Raw genomic sequence first — 16,646 nt, forward strand, 5'->3', positions numbered from 1 at the left:
ATTAAATCTTTAAATAATCAATTAAAAATTTATTAAGAGTTGAAAGAAACAAAGCAATGTTTTGTTCTAACTAAAATTTGAAACAAAATTGCACTAAATAACGGTTTTTTATTGTTCAGAAATTGCATGTTTTCTATGATTTTTATTATGTTTTAGAATAATAAATAAGTTAATTCAAATTTTAATTTTCAATGCCAGTTAAACTAATTTATGTAAAAATAAAAAAAGATTTTCAAAAGCTTATTTTAGCAAACAAAAGATTACAATTAGAAGATTAGTCAAAAGCAAAAATTAAAAAAAAAATTAAAATGCATTTAAAAATTAACAGAGAATGTATTGACATTCAACAGCAATAAAAAACAAAACAAAAACAACCAAACAAAATTTTGTTATTATTATGAAAAAACTATTTTCAAAAGTTTATTTTACCAAAAAAACAAAGCAGATGAATAATAGTCAAAAAAAATTAGAAGTCAATTAAAATTCTACAAAAAATTTATCAACAGCTGAAAAAATAAAAGACAAAACAATAATACAAAACAAAATTTCGAATTAATGTTAAAATTATAAAAAAAGTTATTTCCAAAAGCTCATTTTAACAAAAAGATTAGTCAGAAACAAAAATTTTGAAAATTAAATCATGCAATAATCAATAAAAAATTTATCAACTGTTGAAAAAAATAAGGCAATGTTTTTCCCAAACTGAAATTTAAAACAAAATTGCACTAAATTAAGGTTTTTGGTTGTTCAGAAGTTGCAAGTTTTCTATGATTTTTATTATGTTTTAGAAAGTTAAGTAAGTTATTTAAACTTTTAATTTTCAATGTCAGTTAACTAATTTATGTAAAAATTATTAAAAAAAAAAATTTAAAAGCTTATTTTAGCAAAAAAAAAGATTAGTTAGAAGACTAGTCAAAAGCAAAAAATTCAAAAAAAAATTAAAATGCATTCAAAAATTAACAGAAAATGTATTAACAGCTAAAAAAATAACAATGAAAAACAAAACAAAAACAAGCAAAACAAAATTTTGTTAATATTAAAAATAAAGTATTTTCAAAAGTTTATTTTACCAAAAAAATTACAGCAGATGCATAATAGTCAGAAAAAAAATTGATAAAAAAATAAAAGTCAATTAAAATTCTACAGATCAACAGCTGAAATAATTAAAGACGAAACAATAACACAAAACAAAATTTCAAAATCAATGTTAAAATTATGAAAAAAAGTTATTTTCAATAGCTCATTTTAACAAAAACATTAGTCAGAAATTAAGTTATTCAAAATTCAACAAAAAAGTTATCAACAGTTGAAAAAACAAAACAATTTTTGTCCAAATGTTGAAATAAAGTTTGTAAAATTAAAATTAGAAAAACTATTTACACTAAATTAATATTCTTGGTTTTTCAAAAACTGCAAGTTTTCAATGATTTATTTTGTTTTGAAAATACTTCTTTTCTAATATTTACATTTGACATCTTTTTCTCTTATTAATTTTGAGAAACTTTGAGACAGAAATAAAGCTTTTTTAAAATTCATTGGTCCAAAATAAATGAGAGTAATCTACAATTTTTTGTCAATTTAACAATGTCAAGGCAAAATCTCGTGAAACGATTGGTGTGTTGAATGCGATACCAATCTTCTCATAACTTTAGTGAGAGGATAATTTCGTATTTCTCTCAAATCATCAACATCAAAATAATAAGTCATAGCAATTTTATTACACAGATCTGGCCCACAGATAAGCTTAAGAACATTAGTAAAAACACGTCCTTGACTTTTCCAAAACAAACTTTAAAACAAATATGAAAAATCGATTTATTTTTAAAATTTCAACTCGCGGAAGGCGAATCTCCATTTTGCAACATTCCACCAAACCTACAATTAAAAAAAAGTTCAATGCTACATGATTCTGGTATTCAAAGTACAAATTTCCTGTGCATTTCATTTCGCTTTGGGCTATCATCGATGACGACTTTCCATAAACTCGAGTCAAAGGTTAAGAAATTGCACATTTGGAGCAACGAAAATGATTAACAATAATTTGTCACTCATTTAATTAGTGAACGTTAGATTGTCCTTCACTCTTTGTGTAAAGCAGGAAAAAATTGATTGTTACAACACGTGAGAGATATTGTTTTGGGGTAAAAATGTATAGTGTGTTCCGTAAAATGGAAAAGGTCAGGCGATTTTATCTGATCGCGAGACAATGCTCTTAAAATGCTTCTTAAACTAGATATTAGAGAACAACAAATCATCTTTGAGCAATGTTTCAAAAGGACAAGGACGAGACGGGGGGCATAATTAGTGGGTAGTTGGCATGAATCGTTTTCGATAAATTACTTGCTTTTGTAGATTTTTGTTATGCCGGATGTATTATTATTATTAAGGTGATAAAACATTTGAAACCGATGTTTTAAACCACAAGCAATAAAAACGTCATAAATCATTATAAATTGTCGATGGCAATAACCAGGCAATAAAATGATAACAAATCCTGTAGGAGGAGAAATGTCAATGGTTAATGACTAACACAAAAAAGTATCTCCTCTAATTAAAGACAAAAATAATTGAACCAACCACAAATAAAATGTTTCATTACGACCAAAAAAGAGAATACACAAAAATTTTATAATTAACAAAAATAATATATAGGGTGTGTATGTCATTGAGTTAGTAAAGTCAATTATTTACCTTTGAATATTCAAATTTATATACGCAATTGATAAATACTAACCTAGTGCATTGCTTGAAATTATTTTCAACTATACAACGTGTCCCAAAATTAAATCACAATACAATTTGTGTTTTTTTAGAACAATGTTTATACAACTACAAAGAAAAAAGTACAAACTTTAAAATTAGTAGAAAAATTGTTGAATTAAGTTTGAATTATATAATTTTTGCTTTTTTTGCTACATTTTGAGGCTTAAACCCAAAAAGTTGCTAAGTAAAAGCTTTTTTAAAGGCTGAAATATTTTTCAGCAAGATTTTGATTAAAACAAGGTAGAAAATGTCAATATAAATGTCAATAAATGTCAATATAAGATCTTGAAATTCGTTGTTTTTAACTATTTTTTTAAATTTAGAAATTTTTTTATTGCAAAACTAGCTAAAATTTTTTGTACCACTGTAAAGAGGAAAGTATGACCATAACATTTTTTAACGTGTGATATTTCTTCCATCTCTTGTGCAAATGTGGACATTTTGGCTATTGAAACAATGATTAATTTTTTTTAATGTTTATTGTTAAATATCTTTTTGGTTATTAATTATGGGCATTTAAATGTAAATGTTTTTGGAAAAATTATTTACAAGTGCAACACACTAAAAAATTGTTATAGTCTTAAAATTTGTATTTTTTTCTTTGCAGTTGTAAAAAGAATGTTCTAACTGTCTTAATTTTTGTGTAATAATTTTTCTAAAGAGGGTGTGTTTGTTAAAAAAATAACAACGAAAAACATGTAATGAAAACCTACATCCAGAAATGCCAAAAAAACATATGGTGTTTTATTTAAAAAAACAAATTTCTATTGTAACTTATTTTTGGGGCACGCTGTATAGTTGAAAATAATTTTAAGCGATGCACTAGTTTAGTATTTATTAATTTTCTACATAAATGTTTTAAAATTTTAGCAATTAACAGATAATAATGGACTTTACTAACTCGCTGGGACACCCTGTATAAATAAAAACAGCAATAATTTAGAAAAAAACTAAAAATATAATATTTATTATACAAGACGATAAAAAAAATGTTTTTCTATAAGTGAAAAGGTTAAGTTTACGAGTGACCAAGTCACGAGTGGACTTTTTTAGAGTATATAAACAATCTTTATCGTCGTGTATAATATTTCGTTTTATTTTGTACTCACCTACCAAAATTTCTTGTCCAAATAAAGAATATAAACAGTAGATAAAAATTACTTCATTTCACTTAACGATAAAAGCTACTTTATCCACTGAAATTAGTTGCTAAAAGCACTCTTTAACGTTGAGTACAAAATAAACCATTTTAAACTGTCGTGCATTCTCTTTTTCTGTTCCCACACATTTTGTTTGTCGTTGGTTCAATTATTTTGTCGTGGTTTAAATTTATACTCTTTTATGTGTGATTTTTTGACCGTTTTAAACACTTTTTGCCGGCCAATTAATTTAAATCCGCTGAATTATTGAAATATAAATCAAAATGTTGCGCAACGGTGATGATGAAAGTGAAACAATGGGAACAACAAAACGAAAAATAACGTCGAGTGCAACAACAAAACGAAGCTTGTGAAACACGACGCATCAAAGTGCAATCAAAACACTTTTAATTAATTTATTGGGAAACTTTAAATGTCATCTAGTTTGAATAAGTTTGCACTCGAAAGGCGGCTTTCCTGCATTTCTTCTTTTATTTCAATTTATCAAAAACTATGATAAATTGTCGATATTATTGTTAAAAGAAGACGACTACTAATTATTACTTGTTATCTATCACGACAACTTCAAGATTGTTGCGGTTTTTGTTCAAAATGAATGAATGATGATGATGACCTCTTTTCGTTACGCTAAATTAAACCAGAAATATTGACACTGGAAATGGTTAAAATAGCGTAAACGATTATAATTAAAATGTCAAATTCGTTAAGTCTGATTTAATGCAATTTTGAAACAATTTAAACTAATTACTTTATTTAGCGCAGCAATTTGGAACAAATGTTATATCGTTTAACAATTGAGATATAATTAAGTCAATTTAATTTAATTGAATCTTAGGTAAATTACTTATTGGTTTGAAGCATTCAACTAAAAGAAAGAGTTGATAGAGTTGATAGAAAGAAAAATTGTAATTAAACCTTAATATGTATACAGGCTGTTCCGTTTTTATTGTTACATATTTGAACAGGTAAAAGAATATTCAATTTTAAGACAAAAATTTCCTATAAACATGTATCAAAACATGTTTTGTAAAGGAGCTTCACCCTCTGAAAGGGGTGCTCTTTTAATGGGGTTGTATCGAAAAAACGCGAAAAAACTCTTTTTTGTAAAAAAAAACTATGTAATTTAAAATTTTGTTGCTGAAAGTGGCAAGAAACTTCAGCCAAAATAGTTAGAGTTTTTTATCCTAACCTCCATTTTCAACTTAATTTGCTAATATTTTGGCCCATTTGAGTGAAATTTTACTTGAAAAAGACAAAAATAATTTCGTTTTCGACCCCTAATTTGGGTATTTTAGCAAAATTTTGTGAAAAAAAAACAGTTTTGGCTCAAAATAATAATACAATTTTTTGCCTAATTTATTTTTGGGCATGTTTTGATCAAAAACAATTAAGATTTTTGTTCAAAAATAAGCAAAAAACGTCATTTCCTATCTAATTAGGAGATTACTCGGCTTATTTGAGCAAAATGTCGCAAAGGAAAAGTGCATTTTTAACTGAAAAAGTCAAAAATAATGTTATTTTCGAACAAATTTGGTCATTTTTTACTAAAATTTTGCAAAAACAGCTTTTAACTCAAAAACATGTTAAACGTTTTAAAAGGTACACTAACTTGGTGTTTTTTTGCTTGTGAATAAAATTTTTCGAAAAATTTTTAGGTCACCAAAATAAATCCAATAAAACAGACCAAAATAGAACAGTAATTTGAATCAAGTTTAGTGATTTTGAGGCCTATTTTAGGGAAATTTTGCGAAAAAAAAAGTTTTTAGCTGAAAAAACATGTTTTTACTCTCGAAAATGTCAAAAATTGCATAATTATCGATCTAATTTGGTAATTTTTGAAGCCTTTTTGAACAAAATTTTATACTAAAAAGGTTCAAGGATAATAGAAACGTCAACAATATATTATCATTGTCGATCTAATTTGGTAAGTTTTGATCTTTTTTGGGCAAAAAAAAAAACTCAGTTTATTAGCTAAAAAATGTATTTAACTGCTTAAAAAAGCAAAAATAGCACAATTTTTATCAATTTTTGGACCCGTTTGAACAAAATTTTGCAAAAAATGCATTTCTGGCTGAAGAACTTTCGTAAATGCTTGAGAAAGTAAAAAAACATCATTTTTTCGATTTAATTACGTGATTTTTATTTTGTCTCGACGAAGTCTTATTCAAAATTTGGGTTTTTATCTTAAAAACATGCTAAAACGTTCAAAAAAGCAAAATTAGTAGATATGATTTTTACTAAATTTGACTATTTTTTTCGGTAAAAAACACAACAAAACAAGTGTAACATGAATATTAAAAAGATTTTACTCAAAAAGAGTAAGTTGTATCGCAAAACGCAAGAAACCTCTTTTTTGTAAAACACTATGAAATTTAGAATTTTTGTTTTTGAAATACATGTTCATGGAAAACTTTCTACCTTAAAATTTAATATTCTATCACCTGCTTAAATTTGTAACAATAAAAATGAAACACTCTGTATACAGGGTGATTCAGCTAAACCCATTAAAAGTATCGTTTTAACAATATTTACCTCAAAATTTGTTCAGAGCCATAATAATTTCGTTATTTTAAATAAAAGGCAATTTTTATAATTCTATGGGATATTTTAACAAAATCTACCAAAATCTTTGTAAAAAGATCTAAATGTTGGGTTTAACCGGAACACCTGTAGGAAATCATGTTAGAAAATCTGGAAAATGGTGTTATTTAACTGTGCTAGTTATGAGTTAATTAATCCGGTGCTTCCCACACAAGCCAATCCAAGTTGGATTAATATAAGAGACATAATATTATACAATCTGATTATAACATTGTCCTATTGTTAAGCCATCGAATTCCAAATATTGTGAGACGAGTCTCTATGGAGATTCACACACACGAGTGAAGGCCATCATCACTCAAAAATTTTAACTTGGTTAATGATAGTGATTTGGTCTTATTGACGCTTTAACATTTCACATGTGGAAAACTGGAATTAAAAGTGATTATTATCATTATGAGAGACCAATTCTTGTTATACTTATTTGATTAAAGAACCGCAAAGGTAGACTAACCTTTATAAGGGACATTGTGCATGTTGAGATGTTGCAAACTGAAAATTTTTGCACCAGAAGTGAGTGTAATTGTCCTCGAAATCATCGAAATCGTGATTACTACGCCTTGGCCAATTTTTTGGACAATTTATCTACTTAACGATTTTATAACCGGCAATAAATTATCTAATTAAATGTTTAACGGAAATCCACTGAACTTTCATTAAACATTCTTAGTTTTAGGTTTCATTGTTACATAAATAATCCACAACTCCGCGATGAATCGTGGGTACATACACAATTTTATAGTCCATCATAAATTAATCGTAATTTATTAACGAAAAGTAAGAGTACAATGTCGTAATCGGTCTTCAAGGCAGGAATTTTTGAACCAAATCAATTAATTAAAAGATGACGATACTCATCACAAGTTAATTTGGACGAGATAAATTACCACAAACGCAACAAAAATTCCCTTTACTCAATCTAACATTTATGAGACAAAATGGTATCAGATAAATAAATCACAAACTCACGAATGCTAAAAATTTGCATAACTGGGTAAGTATAGTTATTTGAGTCGTGATTTTGTGATCGACTTGACATTAAAATTATTACAAAGTAACGCCACAGACTTAAAATTTTGATTAGATTATTAGTATCTGTTGCAAATTGCTGAGAAAACAACCATATTTTATATTCAGTTGCTAGGTAACAAGTGCTGTTACCTAGTAACCGAGCTAACAAAGTTAAAGAGACAGTTGCTAGGTAACGAGTGTTGTTACCTAGTAACCGAGCTAATAAAAACCATTTTGTATATGTAGTTGCTAAGTTGCCTATTTAGTTGCCTAGTAACCGAACTGGTAATTTAAATGTAATTAATTAGAGACCGAAAAATATAATTTGACAGGTGAAGAAAATTGATAAGCTTTGTTGCGATTGCAATTCCGGTTATGCAAATGTCTTGCTTAATCTTTCAGTCGTAAAAGATATCCTGCTGTTGATAATTGATTGCGACAAGTCTAAAAGCTACCGATTTGCTCCTAATGACAGTGTCGGAACAATAAATCTTGTATCAAAAATAATATTTATTGTTTTTGTAAAATAAATGTAAATTTGAATTTGCTACAGGTTATTGTTGTTTGCAATTAGCATCGTTATCGTGTTGAATGCATTATTTATATAAAATTCAAATAGTTACACACGAAAAAAATGTTGCTATTATTAGTGTGTCATTGAAACGGATAAAAATCAGCTGCAATAACTCATAATTTGTTATTGTTAATATGTGTAGGAAATTATCTAATATTTAAATAAATTGATTCGAGTTAATTGGGGGTTCTGTAAAACACGTAAGCTGCTAATCGTTTAAAAATTTACAAATTGTTCCTTGTCCTTAAAAACTTATTAGTGATTGGCCAGGGTCAGGAAACATCCGAATTTTTACAAGTAATTAGATTTTTTAATTTTTACAAAAAATCCAATGAAGCACCTTATGTTTCTTTGCACTTCTGGATGTAGTCTTTTAAAACAATGTTTTTATGCAAAACTTTTATTAGTCAATTTCGCTTAGTTTAAGAAATAAAAACTTTTTTTGACAAAAACATGCACTTTTTAAAAATCTATTACACAAAAACTAAGACAGCTAGAACAATTTTTTTTTACTTCTGCAAAAAAAGAAAGTACAGAATTTAAAGCTGTATCAATTTTTTAGTGTTTTGCATTTGTAAAGATTAATAAATTAAGTTTGTTAAAAGTTAAATAAGTTAAAAAATTTAAATAAAACACCTTATTTTTTTATTTTTGCATCTAATAGATTGATATATTTTCTATCTAAAAAATTAACTTTTAATGTCTAGAATTGATAAATAAAAAGATATTTAACATTCAATATTAATTGTAGCAACAATGCCTATCAATATCTGAGCATTGTTGATACTATAGCATCCATAGTAATTCCACCACGGATCCCTTATCCCTTGATTCATCAAGAGATTGTAAAAGTTGTTATAAATACTGAAATTCGACTTATTTTATTGTAAAAATAAAGAATAATGGTTTCAGTTTAACACAAATGTGATTATTAAGTAATATTTCTTCTATCTCTTGTGCAACTGTGCACTTTTTGGCTATTGAAACAATAGTAATTTTTTTTTTAATGTTTAACTTTAAATATCTTTTTAGTTATTGTTTATAAACACCTAAAAGTAAATAATTTTAGAAAGACAATTAAATAACCTTTTAAATGCAAAAACAATAAATAGGGTGTTCCATTTAAATTTTTCAAGTTTTTAAACTTTTAACAAACGCCTTCATTTTTTTAACTTTGCAAACGCAACACACCAAAAAAATGTTACAATCTGATAGCTTGTATCTTCTTCTCTGCGGTAGTAAAAAAAAATATTTCTAGATGTCTTAGTTTTTATGTAATAAATTTTTAAAAAGTGCATGTTTACGTCAAAAAAACATCTTGTTTTTAAAACTAAGCAAAATCGACCAATAAAAGGTTAGATTAGAAACATTGTTATAAAAATCTACATCCAAAAACGCTAAGAAGCGTATGGTGTTTCATTTAAAATCACAAGTTTGTATTGTAACTTATTTTTGAGACATGCTGTATAGTTAAAAATAATTTTAGTCGATGGACTAGATTCATATTTATCAATGTCCTATAATTTTTTTATAATTTTACTATTTAAAGGTCATAATGGACTTTTTCAACACGCTGGGACACCTTGTATTTATATTTTTTTAAAATTAGAGAAGAAAAACATTTCTACGTCACACGGGAGTAATATTACCTACTTCCCGGCTTTTACCTCGAGCACAATATCTATGTCTCAATTATAAAAGATTATTTTACTTCTTTCAGACGTAAACAACTACAAAAACACATTCCCGAGTATCCAAAAGAATTATAATAATTTTTAATGTCAAATAAATTTCTGATCAAAGTGAGCTGTTACTACGGAATTAAGTTGGCAACATTAAAAAAAGTGGACTAGAGATATGACAGTAAACCATAAAATTATGACGTTTGACAGATTTGTGGCCTACTTTACTTCACTTTGCAATATACAATGTTGCCAACTTATTACAAAGTCACAGGCCACTTTGATCGATTCTGAAATAATGTATAATGTTTATGATTCTTAGGTGTTAAAAGCTGACGGGAGAAATAAATTTAAAGCGTGTTTTCTTACATTTACCAGATCACGAAAAATCGTTATTGTTACTATATTACTACACTACTCCAGATGTAGATTAGCATTTAAATTGGTACTATTTATAGTATTTAAACACTCTTAAGGTGAATAAAGAAAAGCTAACGAACGTGAACTGAAACGCGAATCATAATCTCCTGGAAAGGTTACAAGACTAATTTGAAATTTGTTTAGGTTGTTATTTGATTTAGATGCGTGTGAAATTTGTTGCATCATGAGTTACAAAAAGCTCCATTTTGTTTCAATTTTGTGCAAAATCAAATAAATTGAATTGGAGTTGGGGGTCATAAACGAGAATTCGTGATGGATGAGATTTTGTGTCATACCCTTGATATTTCCATGGCCCGCCATAACAACAATAATTACTGCCAAATGTGAGATGAATTACGCTGATTGCTTATTAACACAACGTCAACATGCGTTTTATGTTGACACTTGAACAATATGAGCCTAATTGACGATCGATTTTTTGCAAATTTAATTAGAATTGTTGCAATGACATGAGGGATCATAAAGAAAATTTTTTTTTTTGAAAACTTGAACTTGTTTCGATTTCAGTCTTGCACTTACATCCTTGAGTTTCTCTATTGTTACATTAGAATTAAAATTGTAATTGTGTGAAGTTATCTCATTTTTAAATGTCTTGTAAGGTATAGGTGGAGAGATGAGGGGCTTGGATAACGACCTTGACCCAGTGCACCGGAAAACGCATTTTTCTAATTGAGAGTGTAATCACAAAAAATGATATTTTAATTGTTACTTTCAAAATTTTTTTTAAAATTTAAATTAATTTTGTTATTAAGTCATTGCAATGACTTGGCAGATGATGTTGGCATTATCAGTTATAAAAAAAATTGTTCTAGCAAGTTGTTATTCTTTGTGGACGTATTTCATCAATGATTATAAATAAATTGAGCTGGCATTCCAATGTCAGCCATTTAGTATTCAAAGAAGTGCTTTTAATTACTCTTTACACGATGTTTACCCATTATACAAACCGATTGATACAATAAATCTTAGCGCAATGGCCGTTACTTAACTATTTTTGAAATTTCTTATAATAATTTCACTTTTTCTTTAATCTATATTATTGTTGAGAAAACTAAAAATTCCTAATAGTTTAAAAGTGGAGTATGGATTTTAACTGTTTTTGTATTTACTAGTCATTTTCTCAATAACTATTTACCGTAAAACAATGATCTTTTTTTTTAATAGGAAATTGAATGTGTTTTCTAATCATAACAAACATAATGGGGCTACTGATAATTTGGACAAAATTCCAAAAAATTGAACACTTCAATTGCACTCAAAGAAGTCTAGAAGACTTAAGAAACTGCATAAAACGTTATAAAAATTTGTGAATGAACAATTATACAGGGTGTGTCAGAACTAGCCTCCCAGAGAAAAATTTCAAGTAAGATAAGAAACCAGGAATATGGGAAAAATATTTAAAAAATTATATTTCGCAAAAAATTATGACATTTATTTTTTGACTTTTGACATTTTTTGTTTATTTAATAATATATACTGATGCTTTTGTATCTGTTTTTATTATAATTATTTAGTAAGGATGCAAAAATTTTGCCAAAAAAGCCACAAATAACATTAAACAAAGTTACAATTTAGGATTCATCTTTCTTGTTTTCTCTTCTAATAGCCTGTAACAAAAAAAAAAAAATTCCAACAGAAGTCAAATTCATTGTTTTAAAGTTTTTGACTCGTAATTATTTAAATGACATTTCAGATCCAGGGCATTTTACAAAGACAAAATTTTGCATTTGTTAAAATCTTTTAGTTTTTAACAGGGCAACTGTACATCAAAAACAGCAAAAATTAAAAATTTTAAAATTTTAAAATTGACCGAAATGTGGTTCTAAGATGTAAAAAAACGTTGAAGAGAAACGCAAAATATAATATTTTTGGAAAATTTTGAGATTTCCTGTCAAAACCGCAATTTTTCTTTGGTTCAAATTAATACCAATTCAGATAGCGTTAAAAGATGGCGGGCGCATAAGAGCGCGAACTTCAAAAAAATATGTGGTATACCCACATAGGTTTATAGAAATACTCGTAGAAATATCTGAATATAAGTAAACAAAAAGTAAGTGCGGCAAAAAATGTCTATTAAAAACAAAAAATGTTATTAGATGGCAGGCGTAAAAGAGCGCGAGTTTTAAAACATAAAGAAAAAGAAATGCCAATGTCTTAACGTTGGCACCACATTCATGATAATTTTAACAAAGGAAGTTTAGAGTTCCGATTTTTTGAAGTAATTTGAATGTCATTATCATTAAACATCAACACAAAATATGGTCTAAAAAAATTTAGAGAAAAAACACCAAAAAAGGAACAAATTCGGTACCGCTAACAGTTTTTAGAAATTTGGAAACGAATAGTTCGCAAGCAGGAAGTTAGAAAAAAGGCCGGTTAAAATGTAGACGCAATTTGTAATGCAGGTTTGCTAAACATTCTCAATTTTTAGCAAAAAATTGACAAGAATACAAAATAAACATAATGAGAAAGAACCTCGGAAAGAACATGTTTTTGAGGAACGAATTAAAAAAGTAACAATTTTGAAACTAAAGCTGAAGAAGAATTAAACTAAAATGCATCAACTTTGAGCCCATTTCAATAAATTACACAAAATGTATTGCCAATTGTCATAATACCTACTTGTATCTTTTGCCAAATAACTTTTTTTGTTTGTATATAAGTTCTTTTTCTTCAAAGTTTTTTGACTTGGTAATTCCCATTTAAAGAAAAAACAGACTTTATGTGTATCCCAGAGTAGGTACACTGGCGGACACGGAATTTTGGACGATTTGTCACTCGAGTGACATAACAATGTAAAACGGGCCTTAGGCAACTAAACTCATTTTCGGTTTTTGCAATTTTTATCCTGATAGCTAGACAAAAAATGATGACAACAAATCCAAAAAATTTATTGAACTTACATAAAAACACTTATTGCTGGCATTATTGTTTCTGAAAATCGACGCCAAACAACTAAAACTTTCAAGTTTCAAACGTCAATCATAATGACAATAAAGCGTGCTTACATTAACATTTTTTGAACTGACATAAATTTGATGTCCAAAATTCTTTGTCCGCCAGTGTACTAGGGAAATAACTATAAGTAAAAATAAGATAAGTTGAACAAAATATTAATAAAAGGTAAGTGCCACAACATTTTTAATTTTTTTTTAAACATTTTTGCATTTACTAGAAGCTTTTTTTTTGTTTGAACAGTCTGCAAATAAATGTTTCAATAAAAAAATAGTCTCCGATATCTCCGGAACCGTTACTTTTGGGACCCAGGTTTATTATAATTTTTTTGTTTATTTTCGTCCATACTATTACCTCTTTATTGGTCGATTTAAATATTTTATTAAAGTGAATAAAAATGTATTTATGTAGACAATTTGATTTTATTTATTGGCAAATAAATCGATGAAAGTAAGTACTGGAGCCATCATGTTTATGTCCTTTCACTATTTATAGACAAGAATGCATCCGATAATAACAAATGGATTAAGCCACATTCTTGCTGAAGACCGGTTAATTTATTGAAATTAAGTTTTAGAAACACGAATTGCGTCAGAAGCAAATAGCAAAACGCCTTTTTCCAAATATGTGTATTAATGACAAGTTTGTAACAATACATTTATTTCTTGGGAACAATTTTATTGACACAATTTTCAATGATTGCAACTAATGAGGTAACATAACTTGTAAACTCAGCAACATTGTTGTCTCGACATTCTGCAACCATCACTTTCAGATCTTGGAGAAGATCTCCGGCTTTGTTCACTTCAGATTTAATTTGTTGAGGCAAAGAAATCGTTGCTAGATTAATTTTGTTAAGCACGGGCGAAATGCACAAAATACTGTCCCCACAAACACCCAATTCGTGGTCGAGACGATGGACCGAATTCATAGTCACATCGACGGTGTATTTGGAGCCTTTCAAAACACCGGCAGCTTCTTCAGTTTTGTCATTTACACAGCCACCCAAACGGTTTTCGAATAAATCACGGAATTGGCTTATTACTTCGCGTTGGCCTTTAATACAAGATGAAATGTCAACATGGGCGCTGTGACCGATTTCCTCCAATTGATCGATTTCAAAATCGACAGTTTGGTGCATAGTTTCGATGTCCATTTTTCCTAAATTGTCAATATTGTGGCCGTAGACGGCGATGTCGGTGTAGTACTGACTGAAATCATCTTCAGCTGATTGGATGTTACCGAGGACGAGGGAGTAGAGGTTGTTTAGTTTGGTTTTGGCTTCATCGATGATTGATGATTGGGAGACTGAAATTTGCTGAAAATTGATTTAAATTTAAAAAAATCTGAATTAATCATCTGACATACCGAAAGTGTTAAAACTAATATGACAAGATATACGTTAAACATCTTGTTGACTAAATAATGAAATAGAATTAAGCGATGTTTTATAAAACACTAAATGGATTAGCGTTAATTTTTTATCTAAATAATAGATTAAAATTTATATTGCTGAGATCAGCTACTTAATAAGATGATTTATCTTTTCTGAACATCTGCGACCGGTTAAAATGCTCTATGACGAGAAATTTTCCACATATGGAAGCATTTTGAGCGTTTCTAGCACAAAAAAGGGAAAATTGTAAATGTTTCTTTAGCCTAAACTACAACGCTAATTGACTTCATCTTTTTGCTGTTCGATAATTAAAAGTGAATTCATTTTTTTATACAGGGTGTCCCAGCGAGTTGAAAAAGTCTATTAGTGACCTTTAAATGGTAAAATTAAAAAAAAAATTATATAAGACATTGATAGATACTAATCTAGTCCATTGCCTAAAATTATTTTCAACTATACAGCATGTCTCAAAAATAAGTTACAACACAAACTTGTGTTTTTTTAAATCAAACACTATATGTTTCTTAGCGTTTTTGTATGTAGATTTTTATGACAATGTTTTTAAGCCAAACTTTTATTGGTCGATTTTGCTTAGTTTTAAAAGTAAAACATTTTTTTGACGAAAACATACACTTTTGAAAAATTTATTACAAAAACTAAGACATCTAGAAATATTTTTTTTACCACCGCAAAGAATAATAATAATAAGCTATAAGGTTGTAACATTTTTTAGTGTGTTGCATTTGCAAAGATAAAAAATGAAGGCGTTTGTTAAAAGTTCAATAACTTAAAAAATTTAAATGGGACACCCTACTTATTGTTTTTACATTTAAAATATTATTAAATTGTCTTTCTAAAATTATTTACTTTTAAGTGTTTATAATCAATAACTAAAAAGATATTTAACGTTAAACATAAAAAAACTATTGTTTCAGTAGCCAAAAAGTGTATAGTTGCACAAGAGATGGAAGAAATATTACTTAATAATCACATTTGTGTTAAACTGAATCCATTATTCTTTATTTTTACAATAAAATAATTCTAATTTCAGTATTTAGAACGACTTTTCAACTTTGGATAAATTAACGGATAAGTGATCCGTGGTGGAATTACTATGTTTGCCATAGTATCAACAATATTTCAAGAGACATTGTTACTACAATTAATTTTGAATGTTAAATATCTTTTCATGTATAAATTCTAGACATTAAAAGTTTATTTTTTTACATAGACAATTTATCAATCTACTTATTAGATGCAAAGATAAAAAATAGGACGTTTCATGTAAATATCTTAAGTTATTTAACTTTTAATAAACTTCTTAATTTATTAATCTTTACAAATGCAAAACACTAAGAAATTGCTACATCTTTCAATTCTGTACTTTCTTTGCGGAAGTAAGAAAAAATTTGTTCTAGCTGTCTTAGTTTTTGTGTAATAAATTTTTAAAAAGTGCATTTTTTCGTCAAATAAAACGTGTTATTTCCAAAACTAAGCGAAATCAACTGATGAAAGTTTAGCGTAAAAACATTGTTTTAAAAAGGGTTGTTTTTAAAAGGCTTCATCCAACAATGCAAAGAAACATACGGTGTTTCATTGAAAAAAACACAAGTTTGTATCGTAACTTATTTTTTAGACATGCAGCATAGTTGACAATAATTTTAGGTGATGCACTAGATTAGTATCTATCAATGTCCTAAACAATTTTTTTCTAATTTTACCATTTAAAGGTTTTTAAAGTTTTTGCGACAAACGCATTTACAGTTTATAAAAAATATATTTATCGCGTTTTTTCAAGAAGTTATCACGAGCAAACTATCAAGATTATTGTTATAAACCATATATTGGCGTAATCAGCGAGACAAAATCTATAAAATGATTAAACAAACATCTGCACCTAAATGAGATAGGTTTATAGCAATATTTTTAAACTCTTCAACGATTCCAGAGTTGTAAAATGTTTACTTGTTGTAAATTAGGCTAAAATAACGCTCTAGAATGACTAGATTTGCAATTGTTCGTATGTAAAATGTTCAGGTAAATCGATTGGCGTCCAAAAATCA

General features: G+C 27.7%; 1 protein-coding gene across 1 annotated transcript; it reads right to left on the reverse strand.

Moving 5' to 3' along the window:
- Window positions 1-13,830: 13,830 nt before the first annotated feature.
- LOC123005174 lies at window positions 13,831-14,631 on the reverse strand. The gene is made up of 2 exons (XM_044398832.1): window positions 14,556-14,631; window positions 13,831-14,505 (listed from the first exon to the last, which is right to left on the reverse strand). Exons 1-2 carry the CDS (start codon window positions 14,595-14,597, stop codon window positions 13,846-13,848), a joined length of 702 nt encoding a protein of 233 aa, XP_044254767.1. The 5' UTR covers window positions 14,598-14,631; the 3' UTR covers window positions 13,831-13,845.
- Window positions 14,632-16,646: the final 2,015 nt, after the last annotated feature.

The sequence above is a fragment of the Tribolium madens genome, unplaced genomic scaffold (assembly GCF_015345945.1).
Source record: "Tribolium madens isolate multiple individuals breed KSU strain unplaced genomic scaffold, Tmad_KSU_1.1 Scaffold_11;HRSCAF=98;Tcas5.2_LG3b, whole genome shotgun sequence".
Lineage (NCBI taxonomy): Eukaryota > Metazoa > Arthropoda > Insecta > Coleoptera > Tenebrionidae > Tribolium > Tribolium madens.

Excerpts from the sequence above, each read along its gene's own strand:
- LOC123005174 (XM_044398832.1), bottom strand. The coding sequence starts at position 14,597 with ATGTTTAACGTATATCTTGTCATATTAGTTTTAACACTTTCG. Across the intron at positions 14,506-14,555 it reads TATTAGTTTTAACACTTTCG|CAAATTTCAGTCTCCCAATC; the intron begins GTATGTCAGATG and ends ATCAATTTTCAG.